We start from the raw sequence: 27,906 nt of genomic DNA, 5'->3' as shown, positions 1-27,906 counted from the left end.
TATCTATTTTCATTTTTCTACATATACATACAGCATTGGTCCTCCATACGTGAAGCACATTGAATTTCTATCTACGCTCACTTAAATTCTGTACAACGCCTTTTGTATTGTAGCCTACAGTATGTTCCAACTTACCCGAATGCCTCACCAAGTTACCCTGAAATTTGTGTTTTGCTACGAGAACGTTTATTTTATATATATACATATATTTAAAAATCCTCTTTGTACTATTTTAAGTAGATTGTTTCCAGTGTTTACATTTCTTTTGGAACATTAAACTATGTTGATGTGATGCTTTTGTCACAAGAATTGTGAAACGCCTGAATGGAGATTCTTTCGACATGCAGATTGTCTTGCCCAACAACACTTGCCCAACTAGTTACTGTTAAGACACGTTAGTTGAGATTACAGTACATCCAATCCTGCACAATGATACCCAGTACAAATATTGTCTTAGTGCTTTTTGAATCATATCATTTCATATGCACGGTGAACCCTTGTTTATGGCAGGGGTTAGGTTGCAAAAAGAACCCTTTGTGGGGGAAATCAGTAAAGGGGAAACCTTCATTTTTCTTTTGCAATTATTATACAATCAAATACTCTTATACTGTACACCAGGCTTGACCAAAGTCCAGCCGGGGGGCCAGTTACGGACTGTGATTAAATTTTTACTGGCCCTAGGCCTCTGTCATAAAATTAATAATGAGTGGCTTGCTAGTATTGTTGGCCGCAGTAAAAAATAAATTTGTATGCAAAAATAAAAAAAATCACAATTTCAGATGATGGCAGCAGCCCTTTGGCCTCCTTGCCCTCGTCTTTCTGTGAGAATTTCAGCCCACCCCATTTCCGACATGGCGACTGTAAATAAAAAAACTGTAGTACTTTTTCAATGAAATCTGAAACACAAACCGGCTGTTTTCAAAGACTACAATATCAAGAGGCACTACTTGATGAAACATGCTGATTATGAAAAGCTAACTGAAAACGACCGCTGTGAAAAGGCAAAGCAACTGGGAGCTGTGAGAAAGCAGGCACAGCAGTGCTTTCTCATGAAACCCTGCAAGTCAGATTAAAATGCTACAAAGACGGGCTACGAGGTTTTGACGCTAATCGCCAAGCACTGCAAACCTTTCCCAGAGGGTGAATTATTTAAAGACTGTCCAAAGAATGCCAGGCTGAATAGTCGGCCCTAACACATTTTCAGCTTACCAAATCTGGCCCGCTTTACGGAGTTTGCACACCCTTGCTATACACTGAAAGTAAAGAACAAACCCTTTTGTTTAATGCAGGGCTTCTCAATCATTTTCTGTCTCTTTTTTGTCTTTGGTTTGCTTCTTCACCCCATCTCTCTTCATCTGCCTCTGCTTCCGTGTTAAATATTTTTTTTCATGGGGTCACTTGAGGGCCTGCTACACTTTGTGTCTTACACTTCATACTCAATGCTCGTAATGTGTGCTTAATGCACTGCATGAAGGCTAAATGCATCGGCTCGCTACAACGGGTCAGGTGTATCGACATTTCGTTCTGTGTACATTGTTACAAAGAATGACAATACAAAGGAAATTATTATTATTATTATTATTAAATGTAAACAAAACACCCCGTCACTGAGAACGCTACTGCCTCCTAGTGTAGTGGAGATGCATTTGCAATCTATTCTGCAAAAGTAAAAAAAGACAACACTGTTCTAGAGGAGTCTTTTGTTTAGTAAAATAATTACAAAATTCTTAAACTACAGGTGCTTGAAAAAAAAGCATATTTATATGATAGTTAATGTATTTTGGCTTATTATTCGAAACAATATTGATTTTTTTAATGAATGCCAGTTTTTTACCACTTGATGGTGCTAAATGATACACAATGTTCCTTTAAATCACAAAAAGAGTCAGAATGTGCTGCATTCGACTTACTCATTTTGATAATAGGCTAATATAGATACATACAGCATGTGTTGTGTTTATTATTAGGCTTTTATTTTTTCCACATCTCCTGACATATTTGTTTTTGTGGATCCGAAATGTCGCTTTCAAGATTTTGGGTTTCCGACCCCTGGGCTACCTTGTTGTTAAGGCCTTGTTAAAAAAAGTACTGAGGCTTTAAATGTTCCACTTGAGCTTAATTAATTTATTTGATTTATACTATTATTAATTTTTGTTAATCAAAGTACTTGAATTTACCTTATTATAATGTTTTAATCAAATGTAATTTATTGTTGATTGGATGGACTTTAATAATTCGATGATCTGATTGAATGGTTGTTTAAAAAAAATCAATAAATAAGACGATGCTACAAATACTCAGTACTTGAGTCATTTTTTACACCAAGTAGTCAAGTCAAGTTAATTTGTATAGCCCCGAACCACAAGGAGTCTCAAAGGGCTGCACAGACCACAGATTATTGCAAACCACAGACTAGTATTACACCGTCCCCTGTTCTGAAACCTACATGAGGGCAAGGAAAATTCAAAAACCTCAACATGAGGAAAATGAAGAAACCTTGAGAGGGGACCACACAGCTCGTTAGCCTAGATGGTAGGGCGCCCGGTCCGAGGCTGGGAGGTAGCTGGTTCAAGCCTCGGCAGAGTCATACCTAAGACTTACAACATTGGTACTCATTGCCTCCCTGCTTAGCGCTCGGCATTAAGGGTTGGAATTGGGAGGTTTGGTCACCTAATGACTCCCAACACAGCAGTTGGGTCTAAAATGGCGGCGCCCTGTTTGGCTGTGGCTGCATCGGCTCGCTACATTTTGACTGTACGGGTCAGGGGTATCGACATTTCGTTCTGTGTGCATGGTTACAAAGAATGACAATTAAAGTAAATTCTAATTCACATGAAGTAATCCCCATTCTAGGCTGCAATGGATGTTGCAATAACAATTAACACACAGATATTGGGGCGGCAGTAGCTCAGGAGGTAGAGCGATCGTCTTAGGATTAAGGGATCCCAGTTTGAATCCCGGCTTGTCCGTGTTACATGTCGAAGTGTCCTTGGGTAAGACACTGAACCCCCAATAAGCAGGTTAGCGCCTTACATGGCTGCACAGATCACGGCCGCTATTGGGAAATGTGAAGCACACTGTAAAGCGCTTTGGGAAGTCATTGACTTGAAAAGCGCTATATACATGCAGATCATTTCAGATCATTTCATTTCATGTCAACAGGAAATATAAGTCATTCATAAGATATAAATAGAAGTCTGTTAAAGCATAGATTTAAACAGTTCCACTGAGGTTGCAGATCGAAATCTCAGAAGGCAAAGCACCAGGGCCCAAATGGAGAACGCTCTCAAACCTGTGGATGTCGTCATGGCTCTTGGGATGACTAGTAGACCAGCATTTTCAGAGCGAAGGCTCCGGACCCGAACATAGGGGGAAAATAGATCTGGTAGATATGAGGGAGCAAGTCAATGCATGATGTTGCATAATACCAACAATCACACCTTAGGCTAACAGGGAGCCGATGCAGGTTAGCTAAAATGGGGGTAATGTGATCAAACTTTCTTGTCTAAGTCAAAAGCCTCGCTGCAGCATTTTGTACCAGCTGCAGGCCTTTTGATTTTGGACTTCGAGAGACCGGAGAGTCGTACATTACAGTAATCGAGACGGGAGGTAACAAACGCATGATTTTTAATCACCTCATAGGACTAGGACAGCATAGGGCGAATTTTAGTAATGTTGCAAAGATGGAAAAAGCTGTTCAGGTAATATTCTTAACGTGTGTTTGGAAGGACAGATTGGGGTCAAATGTGACACCTACATTTATGACTGAACCCACTCTGGGTGATATTACATTTTTCATTGTTCAGAGCAGTTACTTTTACTCAAGTATCTATTTGGATGACTACTTTTACTTCTATTTGAATGATATTCTAATGTAACTGTACTTTTACTTGAGTAAAAACGGTGGTGACGCCACCCACCTCAGTCCACCGCTTCCTGTCGTGCCTAAATGCAAGCCGCTGATGGCGGATGCTCTTCTGCGCATGCGTACTGCCGACTTCTCCCTCTCCAGCCGGTGTGACGCATTAGCCTCTCAGCCCCCTCCCTGGTGCCCGAAGGTTTTGTAAAGCGTCACGTTTCTCTGCAGCACAGTGAAGACTCTCCACTGAACAACACCCTCATATTCGATAATTTCACTCTGCACTTCTTTTCACAAGACAGGTAAAGAGCCTACTTCATATACATTCGACACATTTTATTCGCCACTTCGTTCCTCTCTTGTCGTGATGCTGCTCTCATCTTGCCTAGCTTAGCTCTCCGTCAATTCTCTGCGCACGGCTCTCAAATAAAATGACTCCCTGTTTGTCGGTAGAATTAAACATCTTTTAGTGAAGTATTTTTCGTAAGTAGGTACGACATTGAACTTGGGGTGAGACTTGAATGACCTTCAAGGATGACAAGGTAGCCTGTTGCGTCGTCGTGAATTAGAGGCGTGCGTGCGCGTGTACTGCAATGGAAAAGGGGAGTGCGCGCCTGCGTGTAGTTGGTTCCCAGCACGTAGACATCCTCGGTGATGAGGGGGCGGGGCCAACTGTACATCCTGCATTTTACCCGTATTGCACAATAAATAAAAATGCTCTTTACTTATTACGAATTGGTTGTGCAATAAATTATTTTACGTGTGTCAACGTAATTTATTTCTTCTTTATGGAGGACTATTAGGGTTGTAAAGCAGGGCTCCATTTTTCATTCCCAACTTAAATTCGAAAATACCAGTTGTGGGCCGTCTTGGGTTGCAAGGCCTTCTATGCTGGCTTCAAACATAACGGAATCATGTGATGTTAATTTTACTTTGTCAATGGATGCTTTTTGAATAATTCCAAATGATGCCCTGGTTGCACTGCTTGCAGATGGGTACTTTCATTGACTACCAAATACATTACAGCCATTACTTTTTGTCAGGGTCAGAACTCCACCCGGAGGCCTTAAAAAGCTGTTGGTTTCTGCGATGCCGAGCCAGTGCCTCTTAGTAGGTGTAACTAAACATCAGCAGTATCAAAAAACTACGCTGGGCGCACTGCGTAACGGACAACAAACAACAACAAAAATTTGAAGGAAAAACTCCCTATTTCTGTCCAAAAGGCATTCTCAGCCCTAAATCGACTAAAAGTGTATGTTATAAATACAACATGACATGATTTTCAGCTTTAACTTTGGCGCTAGAAAATAAATTCTTGATGGTACTGAAACGCACGGGGAATTTGTACTACAGAGTATTTGAAATCGTCTTGAGGAAAGAAATGAGGATGGATGAGAATAATTTTTGGTGAGTAAAACGTGGCTATATTTCTAAATTATTTTGCCATTTTAAAAGGTTATTATTGATACTTTTTCATTTGTGTCTCAGCTGTAGCTTCAGTTTATGTTTTATAGCCTTAATATAGTTATTGAAGGTTGGATTGATTCAGACTTTGCACTCCTAAAGGCCTAGGTGTGGAATACACGGTGGACCACTGCAAGATACAGTATTTGTTTTTTTCCATCTTGATTTTTCTTCCTTATTAAATACTAGGTCATTTTGTGCGGGGTTAAAAGTATAAATTATCAGGACAAGCATGAGTTCCTTTTTGCTAAATCATTGTTTCACTGTTGCTAAATCTGCTAATAATCACTGAGGAATCTTGCTGCACTATCCAAATGGGTTCATAAATTACCTACATTTCCTGATTATTACCAAGAGAGCATAGTGACCTTTTTAAAAACACTATCTTGCAAATAACCATTTGATTTTTTTTATTGGTTTGATTTGACCTTGCCTCCAAAAGCAAATGTCAAACAAAATGTATTACTATAGGAATACCATGCTTTATTGTGTTTTATGACTGCGCATTGGCACAAAATCAGTTTATACTACGGTCTGACAAAAAAAAGGATGCCCAACCATTTGATTTTGCCAGGTTTTTGAAGCAAATAAACCTTCCTAAAAGTACTATACAAAAGGCGTCCATGATTGTTGCGCTCTCAACGTTTTTTTTTAACGTGATTATTTCATAGTTATTGTAGGGGCGTGGGGGGGACCCCTGTTGATGTCGCAGTGCAGAAATAGTGCGTGAGAGTTGTACAACAGGCTGTGAACCCACCGTCCCCTATTCATTTTGCGACAAGACATTGTCTAGTATGCCACAGGAAATAAACAAATTTATATTAGCAAAAAAAATGTGTGTGTGTGTATTATCTTTGCTTTCTTCCAGTGATCAGCTGAGTACCTCTAACATTCATCCCTATTTCTAAGTGACAATAGATTTCTATTTATTTTTAATCGTATGTACTCATTGTCCTATTTTGAGACAATACAGGGAAATGTTTTAAAAATATATTTTGTGTGGTGCTTGTTATCTTTTTGACGATTGAATAATTATTTATGTTTTACAAAAAAAACAAAACAGATAAATGTCAGAACCTAGCAAAAATATGCTAGTTCCGCTGGCAGATCATTTCAGCCCAATTTAAGTATTATATTTTTTGTTTTTCTAGAAAAACAAGACAAAATATAGTGACAATTTAAAATAGGTTAAAAATATAGTAAAATTCATCATTACAGCATGAAAGTTACCAAGATGACTAACATGTATTACTTCCTGAGCCTCAGTAACCACAAATAATAAAAACTATTTTGTCCTGTCAATTTAGGCAACATGATCAATTAAGGTTAAAAAAAAAAAACGAGAATAATTTTCAAACATTTTCGTTAGACAGTGTGCCTTGAGAATTTTAAGGAAGAAAAGTGTGCCTTGGCCCAAAAAAGGTGAAGATAAAATGTTTTATTGGATGTTAGATTGGTGCAAAATATTACGTATTTTAGTGTTGAAATGAATTCATCCTATTAAGATAAAAGTGCAACGAATCTCTTTTAGAAAATGTCTGGGCACCAGGCCATTTTGACGCAAATTCCAGGGCCTCCGCTTAATGAGCTGAGTGAATCTGCTTTTTGCAGCGCCTAATGCATGAATCTACTTGGTGTTTTTCTTTGTGGATACAATGTTAAGCCCCAAAGTTCACTAACTTGTCTCATTTAAACATAAAAAAAAAAACTACAAAAAATAGACAACAGCTGACATATAATATAATCTTTTTTTTCTCAGAATGCAAAGAGACTGTAAGAGGCATGCTTGAAATAGAAGAAAGGGTGACCCCTTTGGTCTAAGGCAGACCTGGGCACTCCGGTCCTGGAGGGCCATACGTCCTGCCAGATTTTGAAGTTTGCTCTTCTTTAACTCAGGTGATACAAATTATAACCTCGTTAGCAGTGCTCGTTAACGATACTGGTGATTGGAATCACCTGTATTGGATCAGAGAAACCTCAAAAATCATGCAGAACATACGGCCCTCCAGGACCGGAGTGCCCAGGTCTGGTCTAAGGGTTCCATATTTGGAAGATGCTAAGACTTGTATTTGGATACTTTCCAACTAGGAAATTATACAAATTGAGGCCCAATCACAAAAGACTAGAATTTAAAGTTTTGACTGTCCTTGTCAATTAAATCTTCAGTATAACTACGAAATGCGGCAGCTAATTAATTATTTGGCAGCGCCTCTAGTTAAATAATTTCCAAATACTTTATGGAGTGTAATTTCTCTAAATTCCAATAATTTCTGCAATTCAATGGTTTACATTTGCTAAATTTCATTATACAACCTAATACAAGACAAATTATCTTTGTATTGAAGCAAAATAAAGTATTTGCTTCACAAGTCCCAACATGGTATATTTATTATTAATTCTTAACTAGAATTATTTAAAAAAACAATATTTATTTAAATGATAAGCACAAATACATGAACATAACATAAATATGGATCTCTTTTGAACACTTACTTACAGGTCAAGAAATTTGTATTACCGTAAATTCCGGACTATAAGCCGCTACTTTTTTCCCAAATGTTCAGGCCTGAAGCTTATTCTAATTGCAGGTATCATTTTCCGTTCATGTTGCCGATTGTGGAGTTTGGATTGTATACTATATTTATAGTTACAATTGTGGCACCCAGTCAAATTCGGGATAAGCTTTTGACTTTGCTACATGTTTTAATGTGGGCGCATGTGGCTTATATACAGGTGCGGCTTGTGTAAAGACAAAACCAATAATGCCCGTAAACTGTAGTGCTTGCGGCTTATAATCAGGTGCGCTCTATAGTCCGGATTTTATGGTATTTTACGTAACATGAGCCTCACATGGGCGAAGCTGGCCTGAAAGTATTTTAGGCATATTTATTCACTCCTTATGAACAGATTTATCCAAATTGACTCAAAATTAAACACCAAATAAAAATGCATTCGATGTGTAACATTGATTTCTTCTATTAATAATATTTAACCATAAAACTTTTAACATGATCAACGATTCTAGCAAAACATTAAGTTATAAATTCACAATTTCAAAAGAAAAAAAGTGGAAGGAAAGCAAGAATGATGGTTAGCTTAATCAACTCGACATTGTGCATTGTTTAGTGAATCCTAGTAGTAAAAAAACTTTCTTTGGTAAAAATAAATAAATAAATAAATAAATAACATTATTTGAATAATGAGAATTAAAATACATGAACAATCGTATAAACATGCATTAAAAAAGTACTCGAAAGCTTTACACATAACACCAGGCTCACTTTGAGGGAGCTGACATAATCGTCCACCATCTTGTTGCTGTGGTTACCCGGGAAAAAAATAAACCTGGCAAAAATGAGAAGATAAATAGTGCGGTTTGGTCTCTTTGAGTTTATATTCTTCCCTGTGCTTTGTCACACCACATCTATTGGTTAAATGATATACACCATCCCTTTAAGGCAGGGGTAAAGTATTCGCATAGTTAAAAGTGAAAAGGGACAAGTCATAATTTTCATCAAATCTGAAAATATTGAGATGCTAGCCATTTTTATTTCGACTGTATTTTTGCTGTGCAAGTTACTCGCAGTTTTCCGCACACTTGACAGTAAAGCATTGACACCCCAAACTAGAAACCCATGCAAGCACGGGGAGAACATGCAAACTCAGCAAAGAAAGGCTTATAGCTGGATTTGAATCCTTGTCCTCAAAACTATGCCGCAGATGCGTTTACCACTCAGCAGCCATGCCGCCGTATATTATTATTGAATATGTGTGTGTGTATATGTATGTATATATATATAATATTTATAGGGCAGCACGGCGGCGCAGTGGTTAGATAGATAGATAGATAGATAGATAGATAGATACTTTGTTCATCCCCGAAGGGAAATTCACATTTCCAGCAGCATCCCTGAGCTGAGAACAATCGAAAATAACACGGGAGCTGCTGGAGTGGCTGCCATTCGTGACGGCGCCGGAAGAAAAGATTCAATTTGAATCATGTACAAACAAACAAACAATTGAATCATGTACAAACAAACAAACAAACAAAATATTCATGTTTCAATAAGTGGAGTGTTAATAAAATGGGGGGAAAATAATTTCTGATACTGATATAACCAGGTAAAACTAATTTAGCGCATGTGCGGCACAGTTCATGTGCGGAGTTTGTATGTTCTCCCCGTGCTTGCGTGGGTTTCCTCCGGGCACTCCAGTTTCCTCCCACATTCCAAAAACATGCATTTCAGGTGAATTGGCCGGTCCAAATTGTCCCTAGGTGTGAATGAGCGAGTGAGTTGTCTGTCCCTGTGTGCCCTGTGATTGGCTGGCAACCAGTTCAGGGTGTCCACAGCCCGATGATTGCTGGGATGGGCTCCAACACCCCTGCGACCCTACTGAGGATAAGCGGTGTAGCTAATGAAATAATATATATAAGAGGGGGTTGATTTAATAAGTTTTCTTTTTCCCACGGAAAATGTAACTGCCTGAAATGAATGAGTGAAACCAATATTATCCCCATGATCGTAATGTATAATTTACCAGAGTTTTCTTTGATTATGTTTAGCTTTAAAATGCAAAAGAAAGAGTTTTGCAAGACTTTTGAGTTTGCATACCTAACTGTGCTCCACAAAAGGTGACAGCTATTTGCTGAGTGTGTGCTTCTACTGAACAGCACCTTTTGTTAACACTTTATCGAGTGTAAACATGCGGGCCAGACCTCTTCACATTCACCTGTAACTTCAATGCTCCCTAAGCTAAGGATTAGTACGCAAGGCCAGCTGGACAGCCCCCAAGCCAGACTCAATTTTGCCTGCCAGTCAACTCATATTGTTCTATTTTCCAGCTCGGCCTCAGGCCATTGTCCTTGCACAAACGCCGCAGTCTTTGTGGGAACCCCATGTGAAAGTTCAGTGGACTACACAATAGTCCCAACTACAACACGCAAAGTGTTTGTATCAATTTCCTCTTTGTTATTAATGACTTCCTTGTGTTGCGGCCTCACAAATAAAGGCTAAGAATAAGCGGCCTAAAAGAGAACAAACAAAAGAATGAATGAATAGGGTGGAAAAACTAGCAGTAAGTTGGTAGGGTTGCTGAGAAGAGTTGGGTGAGCCTGACGGTATCCTGTTACATAATGCCTCCACTTCTGTCTGCTTGCTTTGCACTGTGCTTATGTAATCAATTATTCACAGTGGAGAAAAAACACAGCTTATTGGATGGAAAAGGCGGTGTCTGTTAGCTGGTCAATTTTTTTGCGTGACATAATTTTTAGGCCAAATAATCTTAATTTGACCAATTATTTGTTGGGGTTGGGTTTTTTTTTTAAAGTATGATTTTTTTTAGGGTAAAAGACGCGAACCTCCCTCAGGTCAGATGTCATTTCTGCTTCTTGCCAATAGCTTACAAGCTTTACAAACTTTCTGTTTTTTGTCCAAATATTTGCAACTTGTAATCTCCATAATTTGACTTTCATTTCAGTGCCACATGTTTTCAGTTTTACTTTCTTTCACTGTACGTCACCGAGATGCGCACTTTGCGCCAAACCGTTCATTAATGCTAAGTTTTGTAGTCTAGCCAAAATGCACAGTTCGGCGTTGAAGTACGCACGGCCGCACATGAAGCCCGTGTTAACTTTGGGAGGTTAAAGCTTCGGGTTTATTTTAAGTTCATTTATCAAGTTAATCTGGCGGGTTTAAGCGGGTTCGGGTTTATGTACCCGCCACTCAGGCTGGGTCGGGCTGCTTTTTTTTAGGCCTGATCTGAATGTTTTGAATGAACTACTGTACATAACTTTTCCCTTATTGTTGTTTGTTTTTAGCCACCATGACTCACCAGTTTCCTGCACTGACTCCTGCCCAGAAGAAGGAGCTGCAGGACATTGCCCTGAGGATTGTGGCTCCTGGCAAGGGCATCCTTGCTGCTGATGAGTCTACTGGTACGCTTTTATTATCATCATTTTAAGATTTGGAACCTTATACAAGCCTTAAACATACTTATATAAACCTTAAACATATAAAATATAGCACTGAAGCAACTTACAAACACATTCAACTCACAAACAATCGTCTCATTCATCAGTAGGGCAGCGTCTGTATATGTGCCCAAAACGATCGATCAGCTAATCATATTGGAAATGACCAAACACAACAGCATTGCTGCCCAACCAATAACATACCTGTCAACCTCCACGGCTCCATGCCCGTACAAACTGTCGTATTTTCCCGTTCAAAATAAAAAATAATCTTTACACCATATTTTTTTTTTCTCGGAATGATGCATGATGGGAAATCCCCAGGCGGCAGACGCATGCGCACAGTAGCATCAAACCGTTCGTTTGCAACGAAAAAAACGATACCGAGATAGGAGGCTTCAGCGGCGAACTCGTTAGACTTGATTGATTTGCCGTTTTGTGATAGTGTGTGTTTACCGGATGGTACCCATAATTGACAAATTTGCGTTTTTCCGTATAGATTTTCTTGTACGTCGTACACGTCTTAAAATGCATAATAAACGTACTTTGTACGGCAAAAACGTACAGGTTGACAGGTATGCAAAAATCTTAACTAAAGGAATTTTGTGATAGATAGATATTTCTTTTTATCTTCTTTTTTTATATTCTTTAGGTATTTGATTCCAGACTTTTATATTTCTTTGCAACTACTGGCTGTAATGTGATTGGTTTATTGCTTGAATATGATAGAACACATCTGGAAGCAGCACAACCAGGGAGAAGCAATTAAAGGTCAATTGGAAATTATTTATTAATTATTGATGGACAAAGTATAATATAATAATAATAATAATAATATCCTTGTATTGTCATTCTGTGTAACAATGTACACAGAACGAAATGTCGATTGCACCTGACCCGTTGTAGCGAGCCGATGCAGCCGCAGCCAACAGAGGGCGCCGCCGACCACTTTTTAAGTCATCATGTAATTCAGAAATTTTTAGGCCACCCAAAAGGTATTTCAGGCCCTTACACCCTACTACTGGGAGTAATGTATTAAGTTGAAAAAAAGGCTTTCAGAGGTAACAAAAGCAGGTGGCCTAAACTGGAACACATTCCTAGGCTGGGTGAATGCACATGGAGCAGAAGGCTGATGTGTTTCCACTGTGCACATGGGCATGCATGGCTTTTTTATGTACCAAATTTTTTTCCTCTAAAAACTTATTAGGTACAGCCAGTGTTCCCTCTAAGCTGCGCGCGTGTGCAATTGCGCACTGCTCGCACATTCTCAGCGCACAAGAAAATCTAGCAAGCGCACAAAAAGGAGGGCTCAAAATTACTAATTAAGAAGCGACTTAAGTCAAAGTTACAGTGCATGAAAGTAAAAATACACGGCCTCCCCTGACGTTGTGTCCTAAATGCGGTATTTTGAAGTCGAGTCGAAGGAGAACGAAGTAGAGTTTGTCAAGAATCGGCTTTTTTGGCTCAGCTCACTAAAAGGAACAGGCTCTTTCGGGTTGTTTTTGCTTCTTTAATCCCAACATGACCAAATATTATGTAAAATTATGCACAAAATGACTTAAAGGAAGGGGGGAATAGAACAAAAAAGGAAAAAAATACCAAAATTAAAAAGTAGTGAAAAGCTGAGAAAAAAAGAAACAAAAGGAAGAGGAAAAAAAAGAAGGAAAAATTTAGAAAAAAGCCAGAAAAAAAGAAACGAGAGAAATTTAGGAAAAAAATAAATTGAGAACAAAAAGAATAAAGGAACAGCTCAGAAAAAATAAACACAATGAGATTTTTTTTTAAGGAATTAAAAAAAAAAGTAAAACAAAAACACGGAAAAAAAGAAGAAAAAGTTTGTGTTGCATTCAAATAATTTCCAATTATATCAAGTGAATCTTGTTGCCAACATTGTACTTCCACTAAAAAATGTGATTAAGTACAGTTCTGTATCTTACAACCGACTAAATAAGCCCCCAAAAATGTTAATATTATGCGACACAATGTATCAGGAACTAAAAAGAAATGGATATCTTGTTAAAGAATTGTAAGAACAAACGACGATTTTAGGCCATACAACGTTTGCAATAATACATGAGTCAATTCATTCAAAAGAGAAAAATAATTTTGCATTGCCGGAAACTCAGCAAAATGTAACTTGATGTCAAGTTTTGGACATGTTTGATAATTGCTTATCTTGCCACACTTGGGATTATGGTTGCTCACTGTTGTTTCAAGCGTTGCTCACTGACTTTGTGTGAACGCTCTGACCCGTGGAAAATTAGAGGGAACATTGGGTACAGTGTACAATCAGGTGGGGCTTAAATTCCAGAAATTATGTATTTGGAATGTATTTGGAAACCCTGACTAGATCCCCACTTCTTTTTTTTTAAACACTCTTGCGCGCCACTTCAGATTTAATGTTTTAACATGTCGCTTGGTGCTTGCAGGCAGCATGGCCAAGCGCTTCACCCCAATTGGTGTGGACAACACGGAGGAGAATCGCAGGCGTTACCGCCAGTTGTTGTTCACAGCCGACGAGCGCATAGACAACTGTATCGGCGGTGTCATCTTCTTCCACGAGACACTTTACCAAAGCACTGATGACGGCACCTTGTTCCCTAAGCTCATCAGGGACCGCGGAATCGTTGTTGGCATCAAGGTGCGCGCTAACAACGGCTGCTGCTACTTGTCTCCATTTGGCCTTCTCTTTGGTTGGCCCTTGAAGGGGGAATGCAAACTTGTCTTGTTTGGACACACACAAACCCACTCGCAGTATTGTGTCAACACCAGGTCGGGTTTTAAAAGCACTCTGGTAAATGTTCCCGCTAAGATGTGCATCTGCGCCATTGCACCATGGTCTTACATTTCTGTACACAGGAATAAGTATGCAGTGCATAAATTAAGGTTCTTTTAAAAAAATCATATAATTGACATTTTCTGTGTATTGCCCTACCTACATGCGGTGTGCACACGTGCGAGTTAGCAAGCTAACAATATTGGGGGCCACTTTGGCAAAGTTAAGAGACCCAAATGTTGACCGGTTATCATGGCGAAACAAATAGGTAAGTGACACGCTCACTGACAAAGCCAAAGTAAGAAATAATTGCAGTTATTTAAGATGGAGTGGCTGTCAGAGAATGTGCTAACAGAAAACCAAGCAATAAAACTAGGTGATCTTTTTTTATTTTGAGTGATAAAGGTCTCTTCTGTAAAACATGCAGCATAGCCAAAGTACCAAATGAGGTTTCAGAGGATAAAATTTGGACTGAATAGAAGAAGTTGGACTCCCATTTAGCTGAAATCATTTGAAAGCTGTTGAAAATGAACGCAGACTCAAGATGGAACAGCGGATTGGTACCTTATTGGGGGAGAGTAGTAAAAACCAACAAAATAGGAACAAGCTGTCACACATAACAAAATCTGACCGAGAGAATGTTAGAGTTCTTATTGACAATATTTTACATGCCATCAAAATGAATGCATCAATGCCAAATGAGAAGCTCACACATGACATTTAACGAACAACTTAGATCAGAATGATGTATAATCTAGTGACAATGATTAATATTTTTATTTATGGAAATCAATTATCAGGACTTTCACATCCACCATACTACACATCTCATGAAAAACATGATTTTTGTCTTTCATTTTAAGGGACCAAATCATTTACAGTAAAATTTAACTACCGTATCTTAACGACCATAAGGTACACATAAAAGTCTCAGATTTTCTATAAATTGTACGGTGTGCCCTATCGAGTAGTGGCCCTTGTGATATAAAGCGGTGGACGTAGCTGCAGAGACCATGAGGCTACTGTTCACACTGCAAAGCCTAATGCCCCGTTACGATTTTTGGGTGAAATCCAATGTTTTTGTAAGATCTTTTACATTTCCAACTAATTGTGACTTCTACGTGCTTCCTGTGTGAGTGCCACCATGTCCCGCTTGCTCAGAAGAGAACACGTGAAGTCACACAATGCATTGTTTGCGGAAGTACTCGAGGATGCTAACGCCGTAGCGTATCTCGCAATTTGAAAGCCTTATGATACCAATGGTGTGTAGATTTCTATGCTACGTGTAAAAACACGGAAACCGAGCAGCCTCGAAAGAATTGAAGGTTAATAAATCGAGGGTTCGCAAATGGAGGAAGCTGAAAAACGAACTCCGACTAGTTTGTAGCCGTGTTTTTTACTGTCTAATACCTAAATAAACCAAAATTAAACTCAGTTTTGCTTCCGCTGTACTTTTAAATACGCACACTCTGCTGCAGCAGAGGGCACCCGTGCCCTGTCGTGCTGTGCGCTCTGTGTATTTGGTAAATACAGAAAAAGAACCAGCTACAGCGACTGCACCTTTTAACATTGTGCACCTTATGGTCGTAAAAATTGGCTCTGCCCACCCCTGCTGTATAGGGTATATGACGAGTTGGGTGAAACCATTGTGCTATGGGAAGACTTTGTCCTTTCAATGACAATGAGATTGCATAGCCTACTAAACATGTTTTATGAAATTCAAGAACTGTCTGAGCGCATTGCTAAACAAACTTTTTATTGCAGGTGGACAAAGGTGTCGTCCCCCTCGCCGGAACCAACGGGGAGACTACAACTCAAGGTGAGTTCGGATTCCCAGCCTACCCCCACTATGCCCCCCTTAAAAAATTCCTACCAGTTTCCCACCACCGCTACCTCGCCTGTGTTGCAGGTCTGGATGGACTGTCTGAGCGCTGTGCTCAGTACAAGAAAGATGGCGCTGATTTTGCCAAGTGGCGTTGCGTGCTGAAGATCAGCGAGACCACACCCTCTGAGCTGGCTATCTTTGAGAACGCCAATGTGCTAGCACGCTACGCTAGCATTTGCCAGCAGGTTAGTGCTTGTAGGATCGTGTTTTTGACACCTGTCTCTTTCATACAATATGCACCCTTGCACAACATTGCCTTGAGTTCAAGGCAGCCATTGCAGCATTGCACATTTGGATAAATTAAAACGTGGCAGAAAACATCAATAGTATTTAAAGTGACGTGCTTTTGATTGCAGAACGGCATCGTTCCCATTGTGGAGCCAGAGATCCTCCCTGATGGAGATCACGACCTGAAGCGTTGCCAGTATGTCACTGAAAAGGTAATAATCAAAAAAATAAAAACATTTGAAGGTATATTAAAGGTGGGGTGCGTTGTTTGAGGTGTCCTCAAAAAGATAGATAGATAGATAGATACTTTATTCATCCCCGAAGGGAAATTCACATTTCCAGCAGCATCCCTGAGCTGAGAACAGTACAATAATAAAGCCAAAAGAATGCAATATACAAATACCCAGTGTGACGTGTTATATAGAGTAACTAAATAGTTAAAAAGTTGAAAGTAGAACATTTTTCCATTTGATTATGTGTTGACAATGTTCAATTGAGTTCAAAGAGCCCTTGTACCATATTTACTCTTGTGAAACGAAAAAATAAATTACCCAGAAAAAGTTTTTGAAGTTTGGGTATGCGTTGTACACAAGGTTTTTATTTACTATATTTGTGCAATGATTGAAAGGCGACCACAATTGTTTACACACCTTTTTGCTTACACATTTTTAAGTACTGTAATCAAATTTTAGCTTCTCAACCGTGAATGTTTTTTTATTTTATTTTCCTTTTGTGTTTATTCAAAAGTTAAAAAGAATAGCTTAGGTTATGTTAAAATTAATGATTTTTTTCTATTTAATTGTAATGTTGCAGTTCAAAAAAGACTATTGACTGAATAATTTCAACACATTTAGTTTAACAATTACGATCATTTCTGACTGTTTTCTGACATAATAGCCAAAGCAGTTTCCTAATATTAACTATTTAATGCTTTGTTTAAACTTAATCTACTGTAATCTACTTTAGGATGCAACGATTTAAATGAAGACATTTTGTCTGTGAGATATATCAATTTCTCGTCAAAATAACCAACGAATAAATTGACTATTAAAATGCTTGTTTGTTGCCACCAAATACTTTGAAAGTTTCATAGTTTACCACGCCAGTTCATAGCAATTTAGGAATGTGTGCATTTTCCTTAACAACTATTAAATGAATAAAAACTAAGCGATAATTATTTTTGTATTGACAATGATGAGTGTTCCTTGGTCATTTAAAGTGCATTAGTACTATCTGCTGGACACTTGCAGTAACAGCAGGTTTTCTGTACGGTTTGGACCTAAAAATGACTCTTTAATGTTAGTACGAAAACAAATTAAAATCTGAAGATTCTCTTCATACATTCACAAATATTTTCAATTTTTGCCAGCTTTGTGTATTGAATCATTCTGTTAATAATTATTCAATGCCATTGATAGACGTAAAAAAAATTGGATCGTCACTGGGGCATATCTCACATATACATATAGAATGCTGTTAAGTTGGAAAGATTCACACACATGGAACAAAGAGGAGTACATTAAGTCTCACATGTCTGCTTATTTGTAGGTCCTTGCTGCCGTCTACAAGGCTTTGTCAGATCACCACGTCTACCTGGAGGGGACGCTGCTCAAACCCAACATGGTCACTGCCGGACACGCCTGTCCAGACAAGTACAGCGGAGAGGAGATTGCAATGGCAACTGTCACCGCGCTCCGTCGCACCGTGCCTCCTGCCGTCACAGGTAAGCAAGATGCATCCCCAAATAACAAAATCCCCTTTCATCGACTATTCCAACACAACTCAAACACAACTGACCTATAGCTAAGCTACGCCTTCTTTACTCACCCGGATAAACATTCTGTGAGGAACGCTATGGAGAGTGTAACAGTAGGAGACATTTCACAGTAGGCAATTGATGCTTTTTGGGCCCAGAAAGATCACATATCGATTCAAAGTCACCTAAGTCAGGCAAAAATGTAAATGTCACAATGTAAACGTGATAAACTGTATCTTGTTGTCATCACCATCCTAAACAACACGATAAATGATCAGCATTGTTTACCTTTAACTCATTAACCTACCTTGACGTGATTTGTAAAATAGGCTTTGCTATCGCTAATAGCTTTTATTTTTCTATACTAAAATAATCCTTTGTGTTAGCCTAGCCAGAATTTTTTATCCGAAAGCAGAGTTTAATGATATACTACGCTTTTGTAAATATCTGTTCATATACACTGACAAGTTTAAGATTGTTGATCTGCCACATCATTGGGATTAAATCCATAGGCTTACTGCTCTCATATGACTGTTCTGTTTCTTAATGTGGACCACCTGCCGGGGAAGCAAATCTTAAGCTCTTAAAGTTTACTTTACTATGACTAAAGCCCTATGGACAACCCATAACAATCACGTATGATTATCAAAGTACAAAAAATAGCACATAACAGGCCACCTAATTCCGAGTAAACAAAGTGACGTGATGTACAATGCAACTGAGAGCTAACATCACCCTGACATTAGAGATGTTTATGGTACAAATAACTTTATTATTCTCTCCAGTATAATTACAATATGCTGCCTCATACTATGTTGAGTGCAGATGTAGACATCCTTACTAATTCGGGTGATCGAGTGGCGGGAGTTTTTGTGTTGCTCACGTCGTCGCGACTACGAGATCGATTCAGATTCCTACTATAGCAGAATTCTAGACTGAGATTTTTTATCTCGAACAGTTGAAAAGTTTCAGGTAAGTATCTCGGACGATTGGCGTGAGGTAAGTGCCACGCACAATTGTTTTACAGTCGCGCTGCTGCCGATCGCTGGTGAAGGGCAACCCCTCCCACGGCTGCTAAGACGCTGTAGGGCTTCCGACTGCTCACAAGTGAGTATGGGTTGTTGTAAAGGTTGCTCCCGCTTCCATAAGCAGGTAGCCCTTCTAGAGGGACGTGTCCGTGAGCTAGAGCAGTTTAAAAGGAAAATGTTAGGTGCCGCGGACCACTGCTAGCGTGGGTTGTAGTGAACCTGCTAGTCCGGTTAGCATTAGCCCTAAATGGCATGCTAATCGCGGTGAGCCAATCCAGACACATAATAAGTTCAGCCCGCTAGGTAGTCCCACTCCACCCCGGTCTGCTGGCTCCCGCACCCTAGTTATAGGTGACTCCATCACTCGTAACATAAAGCTTAGCACCCCAGCCACGGTTATGTGTATTTCTGGGGCCAGAGCACCCGACATTGAGGCTAATTTGAGGGAGCTGACATGCAAATCTAGACACCAGGACAGGGCTAGCTACACTGATATAGTCATTCACGTCGGCTCTAATGATACTAAAATGAGGCAATCTGAGATTACAAAGAAAAATAATGCTAGGACCTGTAATCTCGCCAGCAAGATGAGTCGGCATCGAGTAATTGTCTGGCCCCTTGCCTGTGCGAGGCAATGATGAGAGGTTTAGCAGACTAGTCTCGCTAAACCGGTGGCTGGCAAGTTTGTGTAGTCAGCAGGGATTTAGGTATGTGGATAACTGGCCTGCTTTCTGGGGCCGACCTGACCTGCTGAGGAGAGACGGCCTTCACCCTAACTGGGAAGGTGCTCTCACTCTTTCTAAAAATATAGATTACTGTTTAAGCCTTCCATGACAGGGTACACTAGTGCAGGCCAGGTCATAGGTGATTAGTGAACCTGTAACCACGGGTGTGGAGTCTGTAATGCTAGAGCTAACTAGCGCTATGCTAGATTCATGCAATTCACATAGTTTTTGTAGTTTAGAGTGTTCCATTGCCTGCACCACACACCCTGATCTGTACTCTTCTTTAGCATCTTCTTCTGTGCTTCTTACCTCTGATTCTCCCTTGTTAGGTGAGGAGGGAGAAGAAATAACATTATTTTCTACCAGTAGTCATCCTGCTACTCCACCTGTCAACAATATTCCTGTGGTATGGAATTCGGGGAGCATCTACCGTCATGCAAGGCACAAGACCCGGGACTGGCAGTATAATCCTGTGGAGGTTATCACTAAGGTTGCCATTAAGGTTCAAAACTCGGGAAAGGGTTCAGCTCAGTCCACAGTGCTGAAGCTTGGCCTTCTGAATATTAGATCACTAGCCTCCAAAGCTTTACTTGTCAATGACCTTATTAACGAACACAATCTTAACCTTATTGGCCTTTGTGAGACCTGGTTAAAGCCAAATGAGTTTGTAGTGTTAAATGAGGCTTCTCCCCCTAACTTTGTGAGTTTGCACTTGGCACGACCATGCAAAAAAGGTGGAGGCGTTGCTCTTATATCGGAAGGTAAGTCGAAATTTACTCCTAGTATCCCTACTGTTTTTAAAACGTTTGACGCACTTGTTTCGAGGTCCTTAATGTCAACACCAATTTATGTAGTTCTTGTGTATTGCCCACCTGGACCATACTCAATTTTTTTGGATGGATTTTCAGAACTGTTAACAGACTTAGTAACTTATGCGGACAATGTTGTAATTATTGGTGATTTTAATGTTCACATAAACTCCCCATCAAATTCACTTGCAATTGCTTTTAAGTCACTGATTGATACATTTGGTTTCAATCAAATAGTTGATGTGCCCACTCATAAAGATGGGAACACTCTAGATCTTGTTCTGACCCGTTGCGTAGTAGCCTCAAATGTTACAGTGTTACTGTATCCTAATGCCATCTCTGATCACTATCTTGTTAAGTGTGAGGTGCTGTTTAATGTTTACTGTGATAAGGAAAATGTAGGCTTTAGCAGTCACAATATCCGCCCTACAACGGCATTAGCTTTAAAAAAAACTATTACCTAAGGTAACTGCAGCCTTCCCTTCGTACACTGGGTCTGTTGACTCACCTACAAACAGTTTAATACTGCTTTGGTTAATGTTCTTGATTCTGTGGCGCCCCTAAGGAATACACGTTGGTTTACTGAAGGAACCTGGTCACTCAAACAAGGTTGCAGAAAACTTGAACGAAAATGGCGCACTACAAAGCTGGAGGTCTTTCAACTGGCCTGGTGTGACAGCTTGCTAAAATATAAAGTAGCTCTTGCCTCAGCCAAAGCATAATTTTTCTCTAAGATTATTGTTAAACATAAGAGTGATCCGAAATTTTTTTTGACACAATGGCGAAACTTACCAGACAACAACTTTACCCAAATAGTTCTACTTATTCTGCTAATGATATTATGGATTTTTTAAATAAAAAGATTCAACTAATCAGGAATGAAATTTTCAAAGAACACTCTGTAACCTCCTCCTATCTCAAAGATGTGGAGGTGTTGGGTAAGGACCATGTCAGCGGTGTTTCAGAAACATTCTCCAGTTTCAATGATTTGTCCTTTGATAATCTAACACAGATGGTCAGTAGGGCCAAACAAACTACTTGTCTGCTTGATCCGTTTCCAGCTTCACTGGTGAAGGATCTGTTTGGGAGCTTAGGACCATCAGTTTTAAATATTATTAATATATCGCTATCCTCGGGTATTGTTCCTGTAGCCTTCAAGTCTGCCGTCCTTAAACCCACGCTTAGTGTTCCTTGGTCATTTAAAGTGTATTAGTACTATCTGCTGGACACTTGCAGTAACAGCAGGTTTTCTGTACGTTTTCGACTTAAAAATGACGCGACCTAACCTTGACCCAGAAAGCCTAGGTAATTATAGGCCAGTGTCAAATCTGCCATTTTTTGCAAAATTACTTGAAAAGGTCGCTGCACAGCAGTTAAATGACTTCATGTCAGAAAATAATCTCTTTGAAAGTGTCCAGTCAGCATTTAGGGCAAATCACTCTACTGAGACAGCCCTGGCTAAAGTAACCAAAGATTTCCTTTTAGCAATAGATTCTGGTGCCTCATCAATGTTACTGCTGCTGGATCTCAGTGCTGCTTTTGATACTGTCGACCACAACATATTACTTGTTCTTCTGGAATGCATTGGTGTCTCGGGAACAGTACTCTCATGGTTTAGGTCCTACCTGTCAGACAGGATGCAATGTGTTAACTATAGCAATCTGACCTCTAAACAATCTAATGTCCTCTGTGGTGTTCCACAGGGCTCTGCAATTGGCCCCCTTCTTTTAGTATTTATATGATCCCGCTTGGTGACATTATCCGCAAGTGTAATATTAGTTTCCATTGCTATGCAAATGACACTCAACTGTTTGTGCCACTGGAGACAACTGGACAGTTAAGTCGTAGAAATCTGGAGGCTTGCCTTACTGAGATTCAAAGATGGATGTCACTTAATTTTTTGCGCTCTAACCCAGAAAAAACTGAAATGTTGATTATTGGTCCAGCTCACTATCGTGAGTTGTTTTCAAACACTACCCTGAACCTAGACAAATGTAATATCACCCATTGTGACTCGGTCAAAAATCTAGGTGTTATATTTGATCCTAATCTGTCGTTTCAGTTACACGTGAAAAATATTACTAGAATAGCTTTCTACCATCTCCGTAATATTTCGAAGATTCGTTCGATGCTGTCCCAATCAGATGCAGAGGTTTTAATTCATGCGTTTATTACTTCTCGGCTTGATTACTGTTATGTATTGCTTTCTGGTCTCCCGGTGTCTAGCATTAAAAGTTTGCAGCTGGTTCAGAATGCGGCAGCTAGACTTTTGACTAAGACCAAAAAGTTTGAGCATATTACTCCTGTATTGGCCAACTTGCACTGGCTCCCAGTCCACTTAAGATGTCACTTTAAGGTTCTCTTATTAACATACAAATATTTGCATGGGCTTGAACCCTCTTATCTCTCTGATTTGATTTCCTCCTATGTTCCTGCACGGAGTCTGCGCTCGGAAAATGCCGACCTAGTTGTGAAGTCTGCAGGCTCGAGAGCGTTCTCCATCCCGGCCCCGGTGTTATGGAAGGCCCTGCCTCCGGAGATGAGATCTGCAACCTCAACTTCTATTCCAAAGCTTATGATTGATGCCCACCTAATATTCTGTATTGTCCTGTCTTTTTCCGACTTCCTGCCTGGCTGATACGAAGGAGAAGGACGATTTGAGATGAGTCAGCGGACCAGCGTCTGACCTGAAGCATGTCAACCCCTGCATTTACCAGCTGGCAAAGATGGGAAGCTGCGTCGTGGCCGTCATAGACTTTCTGGACTAGTTTACAGGCTGGGGGCGTCGTTGCTGTCATGCACTTCCCGGACATTTTCAACATCTTACCTAGTGTTTACTATTCTGTGTACAGTAATGCTAATTGTGATTTACCCTGGTCATCCTGAAAGGGGAATACCACTTGTGAGGTCCCTTCTCAAGGTTTCTCATTTTCCTCACGCTGAGGTTTTGAGTTGTTCCTTGCCCGCATGTTGGTTTAAGATCAGGTAATTGTGTCATTGTAATCCTGTGGAGTCCTTTGAGACATTTTTGTGATTAAGGGCTATATAAATAAATTTGACTTGACTTGACTTGGTATCCATGTTGAGTTGGTTCTGTGGTCAACTGGATTTAGGTGTTGCTTGGGAAGGGGTAAAAAAAACATCCCATCGCCAAGTTTGTCAGTATACCTTGTATCAGATCTGCATATACCCCATGCAGACCGTTTGACCATATTCAAGTTTAAAATGTAAGAAAAACACCAAAGTCAAATGGAAACTGATGAACCGCAATGCATTTGAATGGACATGCCAGCAGAGAATGTCCGAGTGTATTAGCTTGGCTTCGAAGGCGGGTCCTAGCCATAGGTCAATTGTGAAATTTTCTGAAGGCGGGACAATGGTCGGGACTAGTCTGTGATGAGGATGAGATGGCATGTAGGAAGGAAGTGGAAATAATGACAATGTGTTGTTCGAAAAATAAACCAATATTGAACACTACAAGCTCAAAGGAGGAGGGCAAACACAGACCCAGCTCCACTCATCATAAATGGGGACTGTAAAGGGAGTCCACTCATTTTAAACTTTCTGGAGGGAACATCTCCAATGACCTCTCCTGGTTAGCCAATACAAAGCCGGTAGTAGGATAGGGCCAGCAAGAGCTTTAATTCCTGAGAGTTCTCGAAAAGAACAACCTGAAACAGGCTGCTGGTGTCCTTCTACAAAGCCACAGTAGAGAGCATTATGACACACCGCATCACCGTGTGGTATGCTGAAAGCAAAGCAGCAGACAGGAAAAGCATACAGAGAGTAACCAACACAGTTCAGAAGATAGTTGGCAGCTGTCTGCTCAGTCTGGAGGACAATGCCGGCTTGCGATACAGTAGCAGAGCAATCAACATTATAAAGAACTCTTCCAACCCTGGCCACAGCCCTTTGACCTGTTGCACTTTGGTAAATTGCTCGGGCTTCACGATTTAGCGAAATTAAATCAATATTGTAATGTGACGTAGTGCGATTGTGTAATCACAAAAGCTCCCCAGAAGAGGGCGCTGTTTCCTAATAAAGCATGTTAATATGATTGTTATGTTAATTTTAAGGACTATCTTTGTACTTTTTTTATACAGCTTACATGGAAATGTGAACAAAAACATTTTTTTCTACTGTTGGAACCAATCTAAGAAAATAACATCAAATAAAATATCATCAAGGGGATTTTTTTTTTAAATAACACAGTAGAAGTTCATTTTGACCCAAGGACAACAAGAGGGTTGAGTACTTACAAAAAACAATACTTGCATAGAAAATGCACTATGATTTTTAAAATCGAAAATCTTGTCAAAATTGCAATTTTAGTCTCATCAAACACTGTTAGATTATTTTTCAATCTCGTGCAGCCCTGGTAGGCGCTACAGGTCCCTTAAAACAAGTACCAACAGGCTCAGAGACAGTTTCTTCCCTAGGGCAATCACCAACCTAAACAATCACGCAAAACTGTGAAAAATATATATCTTGCGACATAATTAAGATTCTTTTGTTGCTGGTAAATGTTATTGCTCTACTTTTCATTACACTATTGTTACATTGCACTATTATTTCAACTTCTGCCATTCTTTAAGCACTACGCTCTAAATTTATCCAAACTATCCTGACACTTTAACCATGGTGTGCCATGTATAATCTAGTTGCATCCAATGTTTCATTTTGTTGTAATTAAAGAAGATAAAGACAAGTCAATCCATTCTCCTTTTCAGGCGTCACCTTCTTGTCTGGCGGCCAGTCCGAGGAGGAGGCCAGCATCAATCTCAATGCCATTAATACCTGTCCCTTGGCCAAGCCCTGGGCGCTCACTTTCTCCTATGGCCGGGCCCTGCAGGCTTCTGCGTTGCAGGCATGGCGAGGGGATCTGAGCAATGAGAAGGCTGCCACAGAGGAGTTCATCAAGCGTGCGCAGGTAAATGACAGTCACCTGAAGAGTAAGAAATGTAAATCTCCAAATATAAACCTGGAATAAAACATTTTTTTCAGGCCAACGGCTTGGCCGCACTGGGCAAGTACGAGTCCTCTGGCAGCGGCGCCGCGGCAGGACAATCCCTCTACGTCGCCAACCACGCCTACTAAAAAACAAACATGTGATCTAGTTAGTCTTATATCTGCTCTGCTATTAAAACTAAACCTTCCCTCCCCTACACACTTCCTCTATCCAATGCATCACTGGCCTGCTCTGTCTACTGAACCCCATTCCGTGTGATTAAAACATTAGGTGTTGAAAAGCAGGAAAAGATATCACTGAAAGGGAAATGCTTTATTTTTATCGAAAAAAATAAATTAAAGTATTCTTAAGATAACTCCATTTTGTCTGCTAGTTAAGCATGAATGTTCGACCAAGCAGTAAATATGGCAACATTGAAGAGGTGATGATGGTCTAAAAAGACGGATGGAACACCATTTGAAAGGCGCCACTAATCAATTTTGTGTGTCCTTGTTAGCTTTGAATTGCACAGTTTTAATGTATACGGTTGTGTGAAGCTGTCAATATATTGTGTCATTTCCCTTCCCCTAGGATTAGAAAGTTATTTTGAGAACATGATGATTGGTTTGCGGGGACTCACTCACTGCTGTATTGGATCAACTGTGACTGTTTGTGTTGTTAATATTGTTCTTGAAGCACTCGCTGTGTCAAATAGTGAAGACAAATAAACTATTAAATTAACAATAATAAGGTGTCCTTGTATTTGCACAATGTTCTTCTGTTAAAGGGTTATTGTGTATTATTTTGTGCCTTCTGCAGTAATGTCACAAAAACTACACTTATTTGAGTAATAAGCAAATATGCATGAACTTTCATAAAAATGATCATTTTTAAATACTTGTACAGGCTCACTTAGAGGGAACTGACATCATTGTCGGCCATCTTGCCTCTAAGAGTATGCCAAAAAAACTTGTGAAAGGCTAGGCATAAAAATAAGGAAAACTGTGCGGTTTGGTCACTTTGAGGTAGAGCTCAAGAGGTATAGCGTTCATCTTGGGATTAAGAGGTTGCAGGTTTAATTCCCGGCTCCTCCGTGTAATATGTCGAAGTGTCCTTGGGCAAGACACTGAATCCTTAACGCCCCCGATAGCAGGTAGGTGCCTTTTATGGCTGACGCCGCTATCGGATAGTTGGTGTGTAAATGGAAAAGTGTGAAGCGGTTTGAGAGGTCTTCCTTGACTTGAAAAGCGCTATATAAATGCAGACCATTTACATTTAACTGACGCTTACTCAACATACTGGGATAAAGAACATGTGATAACTGTGTGTTTCCATCTGGAAATGACTACTACAAAGAAGCAGACATCAAAGACCTGTATTTTGATCTACAGATACTTTCAAAATCATTTGACAGTTCCAAACCTTTGTTAACACGGGCACCACTAGGCGGTACTTGCCAAAGACACACCACAGGAAATATTGACACTACGACCCAAGTGGTTAGGTCAAGTCATGTTTATTTGTATAGCCCTTAATCACAAAGAGTCTCAAAGGTCTGCACAGATCAAAGACTATTGCAAACTACAGACTATTATGACACCATCCCCTTATCTAAAACCTACATGAGGGCAAATAATACACATATTATCAACATGAAATATAGGTTATTCATATGCTATAGAGCACAGGTGTCAAACAGGCGGCCCGCGGGCCAGATTAGGCCACGAGACAACACTCAGAGAAGCACAAGAGAAAAACAAGCTGCAGGTTGAAATATGTCAACTTGATGTTGCCAAAGCCAGGTGCCTCGAACAAAGACAATGTACTTGTATTTATTTTTCTTTCTCTCTCTCTCTCTCTCCCCCTCTTTTCCACCCCTTTTCTCCCACTCTGTCTCTTTCACTCTCAGTGTCTCTTTTTCTCTTCCTTTGTTGCTCTTTGTCTCTTTCTCTCTTATTTTGCTCTAACTTCCTTTTTTCCTTTTCTCTCTTTTCCCCCTCTCTCACGACTTTTTATCTTTTGTTTCTCACGCTCTCTCTCTCTCTTCTTTCTTTCTCTCTCCTTTTCCCTCCCTCTTTCTCTTATTTCTTTATCTCTCTTTTTCTTACTCTTTAATCTACGAGTCCGGCCCCCGACAGAATCTTTGTTTTATCCTGTGGCCCCGAGTTCAAATGAGTTAGACACCCCTGCTATAGAGTGGAAGTGTGTTTTAAGCTTAGATTTAAACATTTTCATTGAGGTTGCTGATTGAATCTCAGGGGGAAGAGCATTCCACAGGACGGGCCCGGATGGAGAACGCTCTTGAACCTGCTCTTGAACCTTTCTTCTTGGCTCTTGGATCGCTCCACCTATAGTACAACCTGGTCTCGCCATATTTATTGAAGAAACGGAGATCAAAACAGGTAACATTGCTGTGAGATACATATCATATTGGGCTAAAAGCCTTCAAATATGAAC

General features: G+C 39.9%; 1 protein-coding gene across 1 annotated transcript; it reads left to right on the top strand.

The window, feature by feature from the left end:
• The first annotated feature begins 3,992 nt into the window (after nt 1–3,992).
• Nucleotides 3,993–26,199, top strand: aldocb (aldolase, fructose-bisphosphate C, b). Its single transcript, XM_088321769.1, has 9 exons — nt 3,993–4,161; nt 11,142–11,258; nt 13,724–13,935; nt 15,835–15,889; nt 15,980–16,140; nt 16,312–16,395; nt 17,732–17,906; nt 25,232–25,431; nt 25,506–26,199. Exons 2-9 carry the CDS (start codon nt 11,147–11,149, stop codon nt 25,596–25,598), a joined length of 1,092 nt encoding a protein of 363 aa, XP_088177895.1. The 5' UTR covers nt 3,993–4,161; nt 11,142–11,146; the 3' UTR covers nt 25,599–26,199.
• Nucleotides 26,200–27,906: the final 1,707 nt, after the last annotated feature.

This window comes from Urocampus carinirostris, chromosome 17, assembly GCF_059441175.1.
Source record: "Urocampus carinirostris isolate Australia breed hairy pipefish chromosome 17, RoL_Ucar_1.0, whole genome shotgun sequence".
Taxonomy (NCBI): domain Eukaryota; kingdom Metazoa; phylum Chordata; class Actinopteri; order Syngnathiformes; family Syngnathidae; genus Urocampus; species Urocampus carinirostris.
The sequence above is the reverse complement of the archived record's forward strand: the minus strand, read 5'-3'. Positions and strand labels throughout refer to the sequence as shown.

Bases quoted from the DNA above. Each gene is read 5' to 3' on its own strand.
- aldocb (XM_088321769.1), top strand. From the start codon at position 11,147: ATGACTCACCAGTTTCCTGCACTGACTCCTGCCCAGAAGAAGGAGCTG. The intron at 13,936-15,834 runs GTGCGCGCTAAC...TTTTTATTGCAG, and splicing joins GAATCGTTGTTGGCATCAAG to GTGGACAAAGGTGTCGTCCC. The intron at 15,890-15,979 runs GTGAGTTCGGAT...CCTGTGTTGCAG, and splicing joins CGGGGAGACTACAACTCAAG to GTCTGGATGGACTGTCTGAG.